The 20,130-nt window shown below is 40.3% G+C and overlaps 1 protein-coding gene across 1 annotated transcript in view; it reads right to left on the reverse strand.

The window, feature by feature from the left end:
* The window catches only part of Spag6 (sperm associated antigen 6), a 49,039-nt gene extending 37,538 nt beyond the window's left edge, over positions 1–11,501 (reverse strand). Inside the window, exons 1-2 of the mRNA XM_042686084.1 lie at positions 11,388–11,501; positions 11,170–11,265 (exon numbers count right to left, since the gene is read on the reverse strand). Coding sequence (XP_042542018.1) covers positions 11,170–11,265; positions 11,388–11,412 — 121 coding nt within the window. The 5' untranslated portion in view covers positions 11,413–11,501. The remainder of the gene's footprint in view (positions 1–11,169; positions 11,266–11,387) is intronic.
* Positions 11,502–20,130: the final 8,629 nt, after the last annotated feature.

Genomic DNA, 20,130 nt, shown 5'->3' on the forward strand with positions numbered 1-20,130 from the left:
AAAACTAAACCCAAAATCGAATGGGATATTTAGGAAGCATTTAACTGGCCAAGACACGAAAATCATATAAGCTATAATATTAAATCAGCAGCATAACATAAAAATAAAAAGGCTTCAGTTAGATCAAAATATAAAATTTTCATTCCGCAATAACTATGTCACAATGAGGCTGTCATGTGGAATGTAGATAAGTTGCAGGCTTCCCTCGGCCTTTGTAAATCTTGTCTTTTAAGCCTCATTTCAGGTGTTCTCAAAGAAATCTTCTTACACTTCAGTTTAGAAATTTTATTAGGATTTCTCCCAGAGCTGAGAAAGCGAGAATGGCTCTGCTAGGAACTCCTATGCATGAATATTATCTCCAAATAAACTTCCTTGAGATAAAGAAGTTCAATGTCTTACGAACTCTCATATTTGTTCTAGGATTGAAAACAGAGTAAGTATATCACTATCACCACCACCACAATACAGCAGCTTATATTGATCAAGTTGTCCACGACTACTAAATGGTAGAGAAATGTTAGAACTCAGCATTCTAATGATGTCTGGATTCTTGACAATTATTAAATTAAAAATATGCATTAAAAATTGAAGAGTAGCAGCAGGAAGACATAATAATTGCATTGTAGTTATTTTTACTGGAGATTCCAACTCTATATCAAATTTTGACTTACTATTAATGTACGCAAAAGAGCCAATTGCTATTTCTGCTTTAATAATACAGTGGGAATCTAGGGTGACAGGACAGGTAATGACAGATTTCCAACTGGAACAAAGTGCCCCTTAACTTTCTAGACTTTACCCAATTTACCCCAGTTTATTAAGCATGGTGTCATCACATCCTTTTTTTAAAAACATATCCTGGTCATACATAAAAGCAAACATTACCAATAGTCTTTTATCACTAAATCTAGAAATATATAAACCTACTTCTTACCTGAAAAAAAAGAAAAAAAGTATAATATTTGAAATTAGACCAAAATAAGAGCAATACTACTACCAAATAATATAAAGCAGAAAATACTTATGCTTATCACAGATACATTTAACAATGTGATTATTTAGTGCTCAGTTTTATGCTTGCACTGGCTTGCTCCTTCCATCTTCTATAGGCCACTTTATGGGGTGTGGGGCCATAGCCCATGCTCATCTCATGTTCACAGACTCTGATTACTTTATCATCTAGACTTTTTGATGGAGATAACTGAAGTCTCACAACAAAGAGATTAAGGCACAGAACAAGGTATTCGAGTATCTACCAAAACACAGATGTTTCTGGAAAGTTGGGTTTCAAGCAATTTGTTGGTCTCCTCTTTGCATTTTGCTATTTTGCTGTGATGAAACATGAGAAACACAAAAGTTGCCCTTTTAACCTTTTTTTAAATGTACAATTCAGTTCCATAAACTCCCAACTACAGTGTTATATATGAAGGCCTTCAAACTGTTTTTTGTGCTCAAAGTTTGCATTCAATCGCTTGAACCACAGCTCCTCTTTTGAATTTTTGGTGTTTAATTGGAGATAATAGTCTCATGGACTTTCCTGTCTTGGCCAGCTTCAAATCATGATCCTCAGATCTCAGCTTCCTGAGTAGCTAGAGTTTACAGGCTGTGGGCCACTGGCACCCAGCTATTTTCCAAAAAAAAAAAAGACAGGTTCTCCATGAATGTGAAGTAATGTTCCATTGTGGTTTTTATTTGTATTTCCTTTTTTTTTAGTTTAATTTTTTTTAATTGTGAAAATACCATACAGAGGGGTTACAATTACATGGGCAAGATAATGAGTACATTTCTTATCAAGCATTGTTGCCTCCTCCTTTGCTTACCCTTCCCATCCCTTCCCATCTCCTCCCCCCCTCCGTGTGTCCCCCCTCCCTCTCCCCTTTATTTGAATTTCCTTAATGTTAAAAAGGTTGAGCATCTTCTCATGTGCTCACTTGGACATGGTATGTCATTTTTGGAGAAAAGTATGTTCAAGTCTTTTGTGCCTTTTTTAGTAAGGTTTTATTTTTGCCAATTTTGTCAAGTATTATTTATTATCATAATGAACATGCACCACTTTCATTAAGATAGAACAATACTAAAGAATAAAGCTAAATGTGTTATCATATATTAAAAGTGTCATAATAAATGTGCTACTGAGGCTAAAAAATAGAAAATATGCTTAAAATAGCTTTTCTTCCCCACTTGCTACTTTTATGAGAAAGCATAAATTGGGAAATCAGTCTATAAAGGGTTTTTTTATATGGGATATTTACAATTAAACCTCTGAACTATTATGTTAAGAATTTTTTAATGAGTTAATATATTTAGGGTTGTAAAAATAGTTAACTTACATGCTTATGAGTTGCAGAATTTAGCTAATCTACCACAAAGCTCTGAGTTTACAATTCAGTTTACAATTTAGAAAATATTTGTCCCTTCAGAATGATATTTTACTCATCTATATAGTCAAATTGTATGTTTTCTGGTATTTTTACTGTATTTTCCTCCTATTCCTGTGTCCAATATTAAACAAGTTTTTTGCTCTATCACAATTCTCCAATATTTAGTTCAGGCAATAGTAGCACCAAGCAAATTCTGAAAATTAAAAAAAAAAAGTTCTGGGGAGGATGGGAAGGGATAGGAAGGGGAAACAAAGTTGGAGGCTACAATGCTTGATAAGAAATGTACTCATTATCTTGCCCATGTAATTGTAACCCCTCTATACAGTATTTTCACAATAAAAATAATAATAATAAAAATTTTTTAAAGTTCTAAACTTAAAAGATGAAATGTTCCTTTGAAATACATTTGTTTGAATAATCTTATTGCTTTAAATAAGGTCCTTTTTACTTTAGAAAAAAAAAACTTTTCAAAAATATTTCCCCAAACATTTAGTTCCTAAATTGCTACCTCTTATATACAGTGAGCATGGACACTATGATTTTTTTTTATGGGCTTTTTGTTGTTTTTGTTGTTGTTGCTTGTGCCAGTACTAAGGCTTGAATTTAGGGCTTGGGCATCATCCCTTAGCTTTTTTGCTCAACATTAGCACTCTAGCACTTGAGTCATACCTCTGCTTCTGGCTTTCTAGTGATTAATTGGAGTTTGTCTGCCCAGGCTGGCTGTGAACTGTGAGCCTCAGATTTCAGACTTGTAAGTAGCTAGGATTATACAAATGAGCCACCAACAGCTGGCTGATATTTTGTTATTCTAATTGTATTTATAGGGGTAATGATGGAGCCCAGTGGTAGAGAACTTGCCTAGCATGTCCTATACCTGGGTTTGATTCCCAGTCCCACAATCAACTAACCAATCAGTAAACAGCTTGTCTTGAATATACAAAAATGTAAGGAAGATTGTATAAAAACTAACTAAATGAAGAGAGAGAGGAAATGAATAAAGGAAAAAAGGAAGGGCAAGAGCAGTAAAGAGAGAAAATACAGAAATATATATGACATAAAACAAAATTCCTTTCTGCCTGTTCACTAAGAATCCACTAAGAGTCCATAGATAACATGACGTGTATGCTGGTTTAGGCCTCTAAATGAGTTCATGACAGCACTGGGTTTTCTTCTGAAGGGCCAACATGCACTATCTGACAACACATTAAGAACAAAAATGAGGCTCAGGATGTGGCTCAATGGTCAGAGCACAGGTTCAATTTCTAGCATTGCAAAAATAAATAAATAAATAAAGTACTGGTAACTTACACTCTTAATCCTAGTTACTCAGCAGACCGAGATCTGAGAAGCAAGGTTCGAAGCCAGTCTGGTTATACAAACCCTTGAGACTTTTTCAACTAACCACCACCAACAAGCAGCCAGAAATGGAGATGTGGTTGAAGTGGTTAAAAAAAAAAAAAAAAATAGCAGCTGTGAGCAAAAAAGCTAAGCAGGAGCACAGCTCTTTTCCAATAGGATCCTAAAGCAAAAAATCCTGATCTTGTTTAAACTTTTCCAAATGATTTACATTACTGCTAAAGTCATCTTTCTAAAGTGCAAAATGGCTCTAATTCTTTTCTTTAATAACCCTTCAAAGGCTTTGCATTTATTTAAAAAGAAGTTCCACCTTCTTCTGAAGGCCTTGAGGATTAGGACCTCCAGTTGATGTTCTTCTACCCCTCAAAGCCTCGGTGCTTTTCCACATCATGTCCTCTTGGTTGGAATGCACTTCCATCTGGCTAACTCGGAGTAAATTAAGTAATACCTACTCCTCTATGTGCTCTTGAACAGCACCCCTCATCCTGAAGTGGCTGACCTTCGTGCCACCAGTAATTTACTCATCTATCTCTCTCCAGGAACACTTAAGCCACTTCAGCCCAGGGACTATTCCTTTTAGATGCGTGATCAGCGTCTAAGCTTTATACAGCACTTGGACACATTTAACAAATGTCCATTGAATAATGAATGAACCAACTGTGAAAATTAATGTGCAATTTTCTCTCTTTTCACATCTGTTTTAGTTAAAAAACAACACAGATACTATCACATTCACAGTTATTTTCTCTTTGGGTATAAAGTATAAGGAATATGAATGGCACTATTTTAAGTTCATAAGCTGTAAGAAATTCAAAAAGAACATGTAAACCATTCTTTCACCTAAAACCACCCCCATGCAGACATAATTCTATTTTAATTCGAAAGGCTCAATTTCTTTTTCATGATACTGGGAATTATGCCCAAGGCCTCCACTTGAGCTATGTCTCAGCCCTTTTGTTTTGGGTTTGCATTTACTTGTGTGTGTGTGTGTGTGTGTGTGTGTGTGTGTGTGTGTGTGTGTGTGTGTGTGTGTGTGATGGGGCTTGAACTTGGGGCCTGGGCACTCTCCCTGAGCTCTTTCACTCAAGGCTAGTGCTCTACCACTTTGAGCTACAGCTTCCCTCCAGGTTTTCTGGTGGTTAATTGGAGGTAAATCTCAGGGACATTTTTGCCTGGGCTGGCTTTAAACTGCACTACTCAGATCTCAGCCTCCTGAGTATCTAGGATCACAAACGTGAGCCACCGGTTCCTGGCTAATTTTTTGTTTGTTTGTTTGTTTGTTTGTTGTTTTGTTGGTTATGAGGCTTAAACTCTGGGCCTGGGTGCTGTCCCTGAGCTCTTCAGCTCAAGGCAAGTGCTCTACCACTTGAGACATAGCACTAGTTCTGGTTTTCTGGTGGTTAATTGGAGATAAGAGTCTCACAGACTTTCCTGCCCAGGCTGGCTTTGAACCGCAATCCTCAAATCTCAGCCTCCTGAGTAGCTAGGATTATAGGTGTGAGCCACTGGTACCCGGCTTTGCTTTCATTTTTGAAACAGAGTTTCACTTACTTTGCCTGGGCAGAGATCCTCAAGATCCTCAGATACAACAGCTGAACTTTTCTAAATTAGTATTGTCTTGTACTAAAGTCCTGCCTACCACACTCATCTGACTGCAGGTGATTAGAACATCTAGGAAGAAGGTAGCACAGAGAAATAAGACAATACTACAAGTACCTGCACCATGAATTTTCACGGGTCACATTTGAATAGGAAAATATTTGGAAGGCAATTAATTTTTTTTAACTCTGTCACAGGGCCTTGGGTTCAGTCTTTAGGACCAAACCAAAAATCTGTCTACCTTTGTGCCAACTGAATCTCTTATACATACTTCACCTACTTAAAAGATTTTTGAGGTAATTAATATTTATACATGGTGTAGCACATGGTTAGCATGTCAGAGGTCCCGGGTTCAGTCCCCCAGCACATGTGCCTGCACACAGACACACATGAAAACACAACATGGATGAAGAGATAACAATTAATAGGCATGTATTGTGGAAGGAGATGTATAATTATATCGAATCATAGGTTATGGATATTACCATAACTGAGCTCTGAAACACTGAACTTCCTGGAAATAAAGGACAAAGAGAAACAAATAAAAGGAAATAGGAACAAATACTTTTACCTAAAATGGCATACTTTGCAGCTACATGGAGATATAATAGTAAATACTCATGGAATAAATAACACCTTTACAGAAAAGAACAGGATCCCATATCTTCATTTATAGACTTAAGGAAGCTGTGGGAAAAGTGAAGGGTCTCTTTTTAAAAATAATCCCTCAATTAAAAAAAATACTAAGCATGGTGGCACACATCTGTAAACCCAACCTAGACCACAGAAAGAGGCTGTGTCTGAAAACAAACACCATATTAAAGTAAGTCTGAAATACTTCTATGGAAAAAAATAATATAGTCTACTTCAAGAATGATTTACTTAAAACAGGTATAAAACTTAAAATATTTAGAAAAGTGGGTAGACACAATTTCCTTTGTACACACACATGTTCATGCACTACACACACACACACACACACACACACACACACACACACACACACACACACACACACACACTAAATATCACTTGTTTTCAACTAAACTTTAAAAGAGCCAGAATAAAAAATATTTAATATTGAGCCAACTATACTAGAAAGCATGAAGCATGGAAATAGCAAAAACAACAATTCACTTTAAATACTGAAAAGCTGGGCTTGTAATCACCAGGACCAGCCCAGTCACCACAGCAAGGCCAGATTTCTCAGAATGTGACCCAGAACACATTTCCTAGGGCCACCAAGACTACACAGTGAAACCCAGTGCTGCCTGCACTGGACAAGGAAAAGTACTTCTGACCAAGCATGCATGAATAAAAACCAAGGAGGGGAGAGACTTCCGCTGGCCAACCAACAAAACTCAAGGGTTCTAAAAAACCAGTGGATGTTGGAACATCTTCATATATACTAGTACTGGAGTCCCTTAAGTAGAATTTTTTTTTCATTTCTTATTTTCACAAATAAATCAAGGTTATTGTGTAAAAAAAGAAAAGAAAAACTCAAGGGTTCTTAGTAATGTGCTCCCAGGGCAAACTGATCACTCAGGGCTCAGAATTCGTCTCTCTAGACTTGTCTCTGCTAGATCCAGGTGGGTTATCAGTAGGACAACTCGTTGAAGTAGTATCTTGGTTCTCAACTCCCAGCTGATTACAGGTCCTGTCCCACCCCAAGTGCTTTTAAAAAGCTCCAGGTTTGCCAAGCACTAGTGGCTCACATCTGTAATCCTAGCTATTCAGGAGGCTGAGATCTGAGGATGGCAGTTCAAAGCCAGCCCAGGCAGGAAAGTCTATGAAAAGCTTATCTCCAACTGACTACCAAAATGCAGGAAGTAGAGCTGTGGCTCCAGTGGCAGAGTGCTAGCCTTGAGCAAGGAAGCTCAGACACAGCACTCAGAGCCTGTCCCTGAGTTCAAGCCCCAGGATCAACACAACAAAGAACAACAAAACCCTCCTGGTTTGGTAAGATTTTTCTTGTGATCTAGAGAAGTCTAAAGAGCCTCTAGGGCTCTGAGACCAGCTTAAACTCTGAAGACCACTCCTACTCACTTATACCTCCAGGATGTACCAGTTAAAGTTCTTCAAAGCTGGCTCCCCTCAAATCCCCATTATCCTTCTCAAGGAGAGCTCAAAAGTCACCACGTTTCACAACTTTTGGATAACCACTGCTACTGAAAAGCCTAACCAGGGGATTTGTTAATATCAAAGTTCATTAGGAACTTCTAGAACCATCTAGAAATAATTTTCTAATAATTTTCATGAAAAGAGAACAAGATCAGATAGAAATTCAGAAACTAGTTCTGGAATGACTGACCAAGAGGATGGCAGCTTGAGGGCAAAAGGTCTTAATAAGCTAGACATAGTGATGTACGCCTGTGATCCCAGTCACATAAGGAGCCTAGAGGTAGGATGATTCCTTGTTTGAGGCTAGCCCTGGGCAAAATGTGGAACCGTACCTGAAAAAAAAAAAAAACCTAGAGCAAAAACAGGATGAGATTTGACTCCAATAATAGAGCACCTGTCTAGCAATTCCTGGAATTCAAACCCCAATATGGCAAGGCAAGGCAAGGAAAGGAAAAGAAAATAAAAAGAGCTATTAAGTTACTTTACCATAAATGCACTTCTCTAACCTTCTTTGGGCTAAAGTAGTGTTCTACTGCACTTGCTTGCCTAAGCCGTTATAACAATTTCAATTTATTTTCCTTTCTTTGCCTTTTTGAGACAGTGTCTTCACTATGCAGCCCAAGCCAGCCCAAGCTGGCGTTCTTTTTGCCTGAGCTCCTGAGGGTTGGGATTTCACTACCAAACTTGTATAATCTTAAATTTGTAATACAAATGACTACTCTGTCCTTCACTACTAAATATTTACTAATAAGAATTGTGCTAGGCCTGGGATGCATGCTGAGTGAGGAAATGAGAAACTAAATGCTTATCATTGTGCTAAACACTGTGAAAGAGAAGCAGTAGTAGAAAGAGCATCACTCAGGCTCAGAGGAGGCTTTTCCATTTCAGTATTCTGAGGAACTAAACAATGTGAAGATTTGGATTTGTTTGCTCCAGACATATGATTTTAAATCATTTTATACCAACAACACTTATTATTTTCTTGAACCCTAGACACATAACATTACCTAAATCAGCACCATGGTTTCATACAGATACATAATAAAAGGACTGTGTCAACTTCATAATTCTACTTCTGGAAATGTGCTTAAGTACTGATTTGCCATGTTTTACTGCATTTTTAGGTAAAATGTTATAGAACAAATATAAATAGTTAAGAAAAGGGTGTTTTATGCAATCTGAACAGTTTAAAAATAGTTTTGAGTGTTTGTTAATTTGCTTTAGATTTCCTAAACAGGCCTAAGAGTGGCCTAGTATCCAGTGTACCGCAAAACATGTTTCTTATATTTAATAAGTAACTATCTCCAATTGCTGGAAATATATAATTGGTAAAGGTAACAACGCATTATCTATCTTTACTATTACAGCCATATGTGGTTTATTATTCTGAGAGGGGAAGTATCAAAATTCATTTTTAAATTACTGCAAGATGTAATGTTTGAAATACATATAGTTTGAGGGCACTCATTAGATGTTTTAATGTTTTCATATGTTCTTTTTACTCAGGAGGAATCAAACCACAACTTAAAACCTAAGGTTACACAGTTTTCTCTAGCAATCATTTTGATTAAAAATTAAACTTATTATTTTCCAACTACTTTAAAGAAGAGGTTTCAATACTTTCTTTTGCTTTAGCAGTGATTTTGGACATATTCAGTCAGGTAGATTTTCTCATTAGCACATCAAAAACATAATGAGAAACTTCAGAAAATGAAAATACAATAAAATTCCATTGATAATCTTCATTTCCCTTCACATGAAATGATTCAAATTTCATAACAAGAGAATTACCATTTATCATGGTTTTCTATATTGAAAATGTTCTTCATATTATTCTAGACTATAAAACTTATTTAAACTGTTAGAAACCTCTGCAAAATCTTCTCAGATATGTAGACAATGAGTCAAAATCAAGAGTAAAATGCACTAGCAACTTACATTACCAAAATGAAGGCACTTGTCTGAGAAAAATTTGGTTGCAATACATAATTGATACACACTTACTGTGGCTACATAACAAAACAATATTTTACAGGGACAAGATGTTAGAAATAGATGATTATTTTTGGTCACTTTCAGGAATAGCAGGAGGTAGTGCTTTTACAATGATGGCTATGATATATAATGGAATATAAAATTATACACACTGAAACACAAGTATAACAGGGGAAATTTTAATAAGATCAATGAAATCTTACTGATATTAACATCCTGTTTGTGACATTGTACTCAATTGCAAGATACTAAAAGTACCAGACTCTCTCCTATTACTCCTTACAACTACACATTAATCTACAATTACCTCAAAATGTAAAAGAATTTTAAAGATAAATACTTTTTCCATTCTAAATGTTTCTTCCACTTCTACCAATGAAAACACTCAATGAATAATCTCAGTGACAAAAAAATTACCACATAAATGCAGTAATAATTCCCCTCAAAGAAACCCAGAGTAAACATTAAGTTTAGCTATTCTTGCTTCGAGTATATTCTCCATTTATTTTGGTGGTATGTAAATTAGTGACAAAGATCTTATCCTACAAGCTGAAGGTTTATTTTTACACCATATATATATATATATATATGTATAAAACATGACATTGTAATAAATACATATATAAACTAATTGCAACCATTTCATTCTGATTCTTTGAGTGAATTCCCTCTTAAAATATATGCACTTCCTCGGTACAATTTTAAAACTATATCGTTGTATTACACAGCAGTTACCCCTGACACATTTTTCAAAATGCAATGTAAGTGGAAATCTTCATGGGTTTTTGTTCTGGAATTTTCCATATATAGCTCTATACAATATTATATAGCATCTATCTATATCTCTCTCTTGAGTTAATGTACATATTGTGGGGGGGGGGGTTCACTGTGGTATTTGCATATGTGCACACAGCGTACTCTGAACAAATTCACCTCCCTCCACCATATTCTAAATTGAAGATTTCTCAAGATAGTATTGATAGCTCCCTTACAATGGGAGTGGTAGAATCATCCTAATCCAAAAGGGGAGGATGGGCTGACTCCCCTCTCCCGCTTTCTTTTCTCCCTTCTTTCTTCCTTCCTCCCTCCCTCCTTCCCTCCCCACCCGCCTCCCCTCTCTTTTCCCTGAGTGGAAGGAAGAGAACCACTAGGCTTTTTCACACAGCCGGGTCTTTACCCTGCTCGGAATCCCCTGGCCCAGACTCCAGCACACCATCCGCGTTTCCCTAACCAGCCCAACACGTCTGGGATTTCTTTGCTGTGAGGAAGTCGAAGGTGATCCAAGACGGCGTGACAGGCCGAGGCACCCAGACAAAACGGCTCTCGTCAGGGTGGCTTCCATCCATCCACGTAAAATGACCTCCAGGCAGTCATTTCGCGTGGCCTTGATTTTCAGCCAGACAGTGAAGGCAGGAAGGACGGGGACCTGGGGCCACTCAGCCCCGGGGCCCATCCCGCGAAGACCCGAATGCTTGCACCCGCAGGCTGGGCGGTGGGTTGGAGGCACTTAAGCGAGACTCCCTTCTCGGGGGGTCCCCATCCCGCAGCTGGCCGGGAGCGGGGAGGCCGGGATCAGGGGCCAGGGGCGGGCCCGGGGGCCCGGGGACCCGGGACGCGGGGCCGGGGCGCCGCGAGGCGCGGGTGGAGGAGAGGCGGGGCTGAGGGCGCGGGAGTGCGGGGCTGGGGGGGCTGCGCGTCGGGACGCGTGCGGGCTCACCCGCGTTCTGCAGGGTCTCGATGTTTTGGGGTCTGGTCGCCAGCTCCGCCACCATCTGCACGAAGTGTGTGCGAGCCTTTTGGTACTGCTCGAACACTGGGGGAGGGGGGAGGAGAGAGAGGGTCAGTGGGGGGGGGGGTCTGCCCGTCGAGGGGGCGCCCCGCCGCCAGCTCCGCTGCCCCGTCGGGGGGGGGGGGCCCGGCCCGCCGCGCCCCTACCTTGCAGCACCTGCCTCTGACTCATGGCGCCCGCGATCGCTGTCCGCCCCGCACCTCCCGGCGGCAACGAGGTGCGGCGACGCGGCTGGGCGGCGGGTCGGCGGGGGAGGCGACCGCCGCCACAACGCCGGGTCTCAGACGGGAGCCGTTCCTCTGTGTACCCGCGTCTCCCAGGCAACCGACCGGAACCGGAACGCCGCCGTCTCGCGGCAACGGCCAGGGCCGGGCGTGACGTCACGGCCGCGGTCCCGGGGCCGCCCGCGCGGGGGGCGGCGCCCGCATGGCCAGACTCCCCGCCCCCGGGAGGCGAGGGGAGGTCAGGGGGAGGGAAGCGGGGGTGACTCCGCCGCCGGGGGTTCCCCCCGCGCATCACCCCAGCCAGACGCCCGTGAAGGTCACGCTCCGTCGAATGTCACTCCCCGAGGGCCGCGCGCGGGGCCCCGGCATCCTCCAGGGGGGACCGCGTTCTGCACAAAGTGACCCCAGACCCGCGCGGTGCCCTGGCTGCGAGGCCCAGGGCCGGGGTGCAGGGACGGCCGCGCTCCCGGGGCCTCCACGAAGCGCGCTCGTGACCACGGATCACTGGATCCTGGGTGATTGTCAGTGCAGCCCTCAAGTCCAAGTTTCTACTCTGGCCTCTCTTATTTCAGGGTTCCTGCAAGGTCACTTCCATGCTCATGCGCTTCGTGACACTAGTGACACGTGGGCACTTGTAGAGATTCAGTGGGAAAGCAGAGGAGGAGATAGTATGATAAATACCCTATTTTTGCTGTCTCCACATTTTCACGTGATGTCTAAAACACCTTTTACCTTGATCCTTCATCTTAGTGCTGAGTGATACTTCCCCAAAGAAAGGGAGAGTCTACCTGGAAACCCAGGTTGCCCTCGTTCATATAATCTGAATTCTGTACCTAGTTACTTTTGACAAAATGTCGGTGCCCAGCCTACTACTTGTGCCCTCTCCAGTCTTTGGAAAACTCATACCAAATGTTACAATGATAACCATCAGCACAAATATTTCTTCATCACAAACTACTAATTTCACTAGGTGGCAAACACCACTGTTTACCAGATAGCCACAGCTGTTGTGAAGTAATGCCAAAGCAGGAAATCTTTGGTAGCTCTTATTTAAGAGAAGAGGGCATGCAGAGTTAGTTGGTTTTCATATTTGGAGTCAGTCTTCTATAAGAGTTTTTGAGATCTCATTTTGTCTAAAACCTCTGATGGAGTCTTGATATTTTGTGGAGCCCCAAATAGTTGGGGAATGAATGGACTAACAATCCAAGAAAGGAAGGTATGTACAATGGGTTCCTTGACACCCCCCCAGAGCCAGAGTATTCATCTTTTACTCTGCAATTTAGAAGCCATTGGCATTCACAATCCCTCGACTTAACTATGCTATAAATTTCACAGAAATCTCTATATTTCCCTAACAAGTCTTTTTAAAAAGTTGTAGACTTCCATTGGAGATGTAGTTGCATTGAGTCAATAATTAAAATTGTAAATTAACTGCCCTAATTTTATTTTCGGTTCCTTTGTTGCATTATGAAAAAAATCCCCTTAAAACTAAAAGGTTTATATTTAGTGCCAGTCTTTAAACAATTTAAGCTCCTAAACAACTATATCTGCCATGTTTAATAACTTCTTTACTATATATACTCCACTTTAAAAGTGTGAAGAACACATCAGTGAGGAAAATATCAAAATCTATCAATACAACACAATCTACTGATGGAATGCCACAAAGTTTGAAAACTTAAATTCAAATGGCATACAAAGACTTTAGAGAGTCTGAGGGTCAATGCCTGTGTTTTAAAGTATTGTATTAATTGTCCCTGGCAAAAAACTAGTATAGCATGCCTACTTCATATCCCAATAGTTAGATCTTTGCTTCTTTCTTTTAGCTTTTTTTTTTTGAAAAGTGTTTAAATTTTTATGAAAAATGTAATAGAATGATAAGATACATGTAAATGAAAATGGTATTATTTGAATATAAAATGTCAGAGATTACTTTCTCTGTCAAGAAAAACAATCTACATTTTCTGACCCACTTCTCAACTTTCTAACTTTAAAATAAAGTATCTCTCTATTTTACACAGTTAAATGTGTATTCTGTGATCACACACACACACCTTTAGACTAACAGTTAAACAGTGGAAAAGAAAACTACTTAGAGATACTCTTTTAAAGAAGTGTTATTAAACCAAGATCAGTGTTCTTAAAATACCAGCTGAATTTAGAGATTCATAATGTAGTTTGGACATACAACTGTATGTTTGATTTGAGACTAAAGTATTTGAAGAACTTTCTAAAGCCTTGCAGCAGTGAAAAGTTTGGAAGCCTTTGGCTCCTTTTGGGAAAAGCTAATTTTAATACTATATATCATATATAACTTCAAAACCATTTTTTTTTCACTTGGTTTCTTACAGAGAGGGGCTGGAAACCCAACCAAATAAAGCTAGTTTCAAAAATCTTCTTTTGTTTATCTTTACAAATGTCCTTTAAGAATTCAGAAAATCCCATCACCATAGAAATGTACAGTACATGCACCTAAAAGAACTTTTTTTCTAATTTTAACATAGATGTAATCTTTCAACTCCTAGCTGAATTTAACAGTTAAAGTTTTATATATACTAACTAGATATTAAGATCTACACTTTAAAATTCTGTTAAAGTGTCTGAAGTGTGCATCTTTCTATCTATCTATCTATCTATCTATATTCCTCTACCAATCCAAACAGCAATGTGTGCCAAACACTATATGAGGCAATATGTTCATGACATACTGTCTTCTGGGGCATGAAGTTTCATAAGCAGCAACTGAAGCCTGTATTAACTCTGCAAACTTAAACCCACTACTGCTTAGACTCTCATTGATCTAACATGCTGTAAATACTTTTGGAGCAAAAGACGATATGCTTAGGGTGGAGTAGGGAAAGAGTCTAAGTATTTAAAACATTTAAGTTATGTCCTTAAAAAAAATATTTATCTTCAAGTCGTACAAAGGAATCATTTGATGAATACAATGCATCTTGACCAGTTGTTGTCTTCTCTCTAAATCATGTCTTATTTTTAACAAAAATTAGATGTTGTGTCTAGATGTGAAATCTTCTCAAAAGAAGATAGCACTATGATACTTTAAAAGAGATTCACTTGATAAGTGCCCATAACTGTTGAAGTTATGAACACACAATAATCACACAACCATCATTTTGCCAACACCAAATCTAAACTTACTGGCATGCCTTCATATTTACATGGTTGAACAGAAAAATCAAAGCATTGCATACTCCACAATCAAGTTAGTAGACCCTAAATATTATCTACAATGATGAAAGCAAATATAGGGCTATCCTAAATGTTGCAGAGCCCCCAGTTTGGGAAAAATCTAGATTTTACATTTATGTGTGAGCAGATCATCCAATTGTGCCTTCAAAGTTGTTACCAGAGCAGAAGGTATTTGAACATTTCTTTTTGGGGGGCAGAGGAAAGAGAAGAGAAAAGGATGAACATGTCTATATATGCTTCTTTATTCTTTACTTTTTGAATCTTTTAGAACCATTGCCATGATTCTGAAACTTTAAAGTTCTTCTCTTTCTATTTAGTGATGAGGCCAGGAGACTGTCAGGTTAACAGTGATTCAGCTAGACCTGGATATACCTGAACATGGTTCCTTTATAGTATTTGAGTGGATCTATATGGCTCTTTTCCAGCACTTCAGTGGATAAGATTTATGTCATCCTTTCCACTTCCCCAAATAAACCACTTAGGAGGATTTATTTTTCCAAAAAAGGTAACTCCTGGCATAGGAATTGATACTAAAGGGGGGGGGGGGGAAGGATGCTTTTAATGTAGGTGTAAAATACAATGTAACATTTCCCAGAACAATACCATGCACGGATGGGGGAGGGGGGCTATTGCTGCTTAGGGTGTGTGTATTCCTTAAAAAGAAAGAGAGAAAGCAAAACAGTACTTTCTGAGGTGCGTTTTGATTAAAAATTGTACCCAAGCCAGTGTCGCCAAAAAGAAAACCCTAAGAGCTCTGTCAGTCTTCTAGATTGGCAGCTACTCTCTCAATTTCCCACCCTTTCTAAATCTTGGAGTTGTTGGACTTGTCTTAGAAATTGTAGGTATGATTGCTCTCAACATTATATATATATATATATATACATATATATACGTGTGTGATTCCTATAGTAGTAATAATTATTGTTACTAATTTTGCACATCTTTCAAGAGACAGGGAAGGTGTTGCACAGAAAAGAAAGGATCCTCAGAGCCCACTCAGCTGGCGTCGGGGACGCAGCCCACGCGTGCCTCGGGTGTGAGTCCCTCCAGGGCCGAGTCGCGGCTGCCCCCGTCCCCACACCTAACCCTTAAACGGGACACCTTCGGGTCTCCGTGCTCCGTGGGCGTAGGGTCCCACGCACGATGACACTGCCCCGACAGGCAGCCGTCGCGTGGGTCGTCGAGCCGTCGGGCTGAGAGAAAGGGCTCTGACTGCATCTGCTTTTGCCTTTCATCTAAAGTTTCTCCAACTTCCAGGAGCGGCTTCACCGTCTCCACAACGTGTCTCCCAAAGAAGGGGGAGCCGGGGATCGCCTGGAGCTGCGCCTCCAAAACTGGGTTGTGGGTCGTCCGGGGGCCAGGCGGCAGCGGTGGCTTAGGAGCCCGGCGGGGTGCGCGGGCGGCAGGGGAGGAAGGGGCCGGGGCGCCCGGGCCGCGGGCGCGTGTGCGGAAGGACGTGGCGGCTGAGCTGGGGCCTTGGGTGCGTTTGGGGCGCAGGGTGGTCCCTCCCCGACCCCGCCTCGGCACCCTCGTAGTGCTGCGGGAGGGAGGAGGCCGGAGATCGAGGGGGGAGGGACGGCGGGGCACGAGGGAAATGGAGACGGCCTTTCCTTTCGCTTTGGTCCCCAGGCCAGGCCTCCCACTTGAAATGCAAAGCTGCGCGGGCCCGGGGCGGAGGTGTGGGACGGGGGCCTCCCCTCCTCGCCCCGCCGCGCGGCTGCCCCGCCAGGCCTAAGCAAAGTGCAGCCAAGGGGCCCGGACGACCGCGGAGCACCGAGGCCGCAGCCCTGGCGCAGCAAAGCGTCCGCGCCGCGCTCGGATCGGCCTGCTCTGCCCTGCTCTGCCCTGCTCTGCCCTGCTCTGCCCTGCTCTGCCCTGCTCAGCTCCCGGATCCGTCCGAGTGCTCTTTAAAGTTGGAGGATCGGAGGGAAGGGCTTCGGGATCCCCCTTGCCAGGAGCGGGGTGGGAGATTCCAGCACCAGATTACAGCAGCCAGCGCCCCTAAAACCCGCAGCGCAGGCCAGATCCCGCCGGGGCGAGACGCGGAGAGCTTATTTAGAAAAAGGGGATGGGGGGGGGCGGGGAGAGTAACGAGCCGCTACTCACTGCGCATGTGCAAGCCTTTTTTTTTTTTTTTTTAAGTTTTGCGGTCATTTCGCTTTGCCAACTCCCAGGGCGCATTGATTATTTTGAAGGATAATTGAGTGTATGCTTTCACGCCTGGATATCACTGCAAAAGTACAGAGTTTTTAAAATTTCTCAAACCTTGGAAATAATATTTTAAAAAAAAATCCTTTTAACCACTGTGCAGGTACTTTCCCCTCCCAGAGATCATCCGAGCAGAGTGTGCGTCGCTAAAATATGGACTCACTTCCAGGACACCATAACACTAACCTTTCAATCTTTCAGAAGAGATGCTTGTGCTGCAATTTCCACTCCGTTTTGTCCAGAAGAAACATTTGAATATTGCTAAATCTGAATTTTTAAAATTAGCCGTCTACTTTAATTATACCCTATTTTCAAGTGAGAAAATCAAGGTTTTCATATAAACAAAATCACCAATTAGCCACCCATATGGAGAAAATACTAGTACCTTTCCCATTATAAGAAATATTTTGTCTTAAGGAAATTAATTTTAAATGCTTTTCTATTTATTCTGGGAGCGTTTCCCCCCTCCCCTTCCTGGTGAAATAAAATTCAGTTACTATAACTTTATTTATAAGCCAAGGGTAAAGGGTGGGGAAGTTTATAATTAAAGTTGTATGTATACAACTAACTACATTATGTTTCTGTACACATCTCCAAGAGAAACAGCTTATTAATTAACTTCTGTCAAAACTAAGGACACATAATGGCTAAAGAGAGGTTAAGGACTTCTTGTAGCACGATTGTATAGAAAAGACATTGCATTTTTTAAGAACATGATGATTATATATAATGCTGTAAATACATGCCAAAAGTTATTAAAAAAAAAAAAAGAATACCAAAATACCGAATACCATGATCTTTCTAGGAAAGGATGTCCTCAGGACCCATTTTAGAACATAACAGTATGTGCTGCCCTAGTATGTATGTAAGAGAGATTATGTACTTTGGGTATATTAAAGATCATGAAAGTACATTTTCCTCAGTCTACATTAAAAGTTGCTTACCCAGTGGGCAAACTTATTTTATTGTAATGAAATTCCTAAGAAATAATGTCCAAAGTGGTGTGAACATTTTTTAAAGTGATCTTTTTGGGCAAAATGATCATTCAGTAAAACTAAGTCGATTCTATTAAATCTGGCAGCCTCTTGCTCCTCAGAAAGTGACAGGAGAGTGTAAAGAAAACCCAAGTAAAATACTTGAAGAAAATTGTCATGAGCATATTTAGAAACAGCTGCTAAACACAGTTTCCTAAGCTTACTCTGACTGGATTCTTCAATTACACTACAAAACAAACTGTAATGAATCATGTTCAAAGCAAGACACTCTCGAACTAATTACTGAAAAGACTAATTTGTCTGATTCCTGAACAGCTAAAAGGTTTCCAAACTGGGTCTTCCCACTATATTTCACTCATAAGCATTTTGTAAATGTATTTGCTGAATTTAAGAGTTTTGTTGAGAAGTTTGGAAGAGAGTCAAAAATAGTTAAAATTTAGTAAAAAAAAAAAAAAAAAAAAAAGCAAGCAAGAAAGAAAATTGGGTGAGACAGAAATGTCTTAATTGCTTACTTTTTGAGTCCATAGGAAAGAAATTCTACCGTCTTAGAGATGTAGTCTCAAAAGTAGCTCATTTCTGATTGCAATTTAAATAAGCCAATGAAATCTATCATTATTTCACTCAATAGCAATAATTTACATGAATATGAATCACTTGATCTTATCCTTCACTGAAAGACACAGTTGTAATAGGGGAAAGGAGGGGGGGGATAATCTCTTTAACTGGATCTAAAACAACTTGTTGGAGCTTTTCTTTCTTGAAAGACCATAGAAAGAAACTTCAGGAAAGCCTTGCTTTCCCATTTTCAAGGTGATGCTAGAGGTAGTAGGGCAAGCTACAGGTTATGCTGCCTGTAGGAATCAAGTTGTACTAACTTTCTGTTTTGAAGTAAACTGTTTTACTTAATGAAGTTGACATTTTATAAAGCTTAAAGATGAACCCCTTTTATAATGCATCCAAGGGACATTTTAGGAAGAACTCTTACTTTGAGGTTAGCATCATTTATGGTTAAGAAATACTAAGCATTTTGTGATATTTAAAAGCTTATTTAAATGAAGTAGGATATTTCAAAATGCATTGTCTCAGTAGATTTGCAAGATCTAATACTAGCCCACAAAGCATGCCTGTAAAAATAGTTACTGTCATGTTTATGGTATAAGAAGTATGAAATCCACTTTAAAATCTTAACCTAGTAATGGTTCCTTACCATTTTTTTTAGACTTTTGGTGGGAGATGAGCAAAGTTACAAGTTCTTATATATCATTTGTCATTCTCAGAATCCTGAAAGCTATCTTAGTCTACCACACTTGAAATACAATTATTAGAATATGCATAAGTGAGCATATCAAAGTAATGTCACCAGCTTGAAAACTATTTTGCATTTCATTGAGTTTATCAAACATATCCAAACTTTGTGGTCATAAGTAGTTTGGTGTTTGGGTTTTGGGGTTTTTTTGCTAATGAAAGTCATTGAGACTTCTGGAGTCTTCTGGAAAAGGGGCAAGTATTTGTTGCGTTATATCGCAAGGACCCCAAGGCTCACAAAGGAATTTAAATAAGACAGGCGACTGTCTTAGGCAAGGTTAGTCTTAGAAATCTCAGCACATTTGTGATTTACATGAAATCTCAATCCATGAGAGCAACTGAAAGAACAATTAAGAGCAAAGAAAGTTGGCAATGCATATCTCCTAGTTAAATAAAATACTTAGCAGAATATAACAGTTCTTCTTTTTTAAAAAAATGTTAAAGCAGTTTTCTAGAACCATTGAAAGGGCGGACTTCCTAAGGACTGTTATCAAAGGCTTCACGCATAAGACCTTAATCTACATCGCTGTGGGCTGATTCCGAACGTCAGCTTAAATGGGGATAGAAGCTGGGTGCTCCATCTTGAACAAGAACCAAGTACGTGGATGTCACGTGTGAGTCAATGCAAGTGATTGCATTTTGGATTTCGGGCAAAATACCCGAGGTAGACAAAGAAAAGAAGAGTTGAGACTGCAGGAGTGCTCTAACCCACAGGAGCTCTAACCCATAGGAAAGCCACCCTTCCCCAGAGCAGAAATGGTCCTTAAGCTCTTCTTTGTGTCGCCGGGAGCAATAAGGGAGTGAACACCTTCACGTCTTTCTTTGCCTCTAGCCTTGTTTACAAGGTGAACAAAAGCTTTCTAATTGGTCATTGAAAAGCCATTTCAGGTCAAGTTGGAGAAGAGGGTTAGCTGAGACTGAGGGAAGCGTCTCTATTTTGGGGTGGG

The sequence above is a fragment of the Dipodomys spectabilis genome, unplaced genomic scaffold (genome assembly GCF_019054845.1).
Source record: "Dipodomys spectabilis isolate Male_0828 unplaced genomic scaffold, ASM1905484v1 ptg000096l, whole genome shotgun sequence".
Lineage (NCBI taxonomy): Eukaryota > Metazoa > Chordata > Mammalia > Rodentia > Heteromyidae > Dipodomys > Dipodomys spectabilis.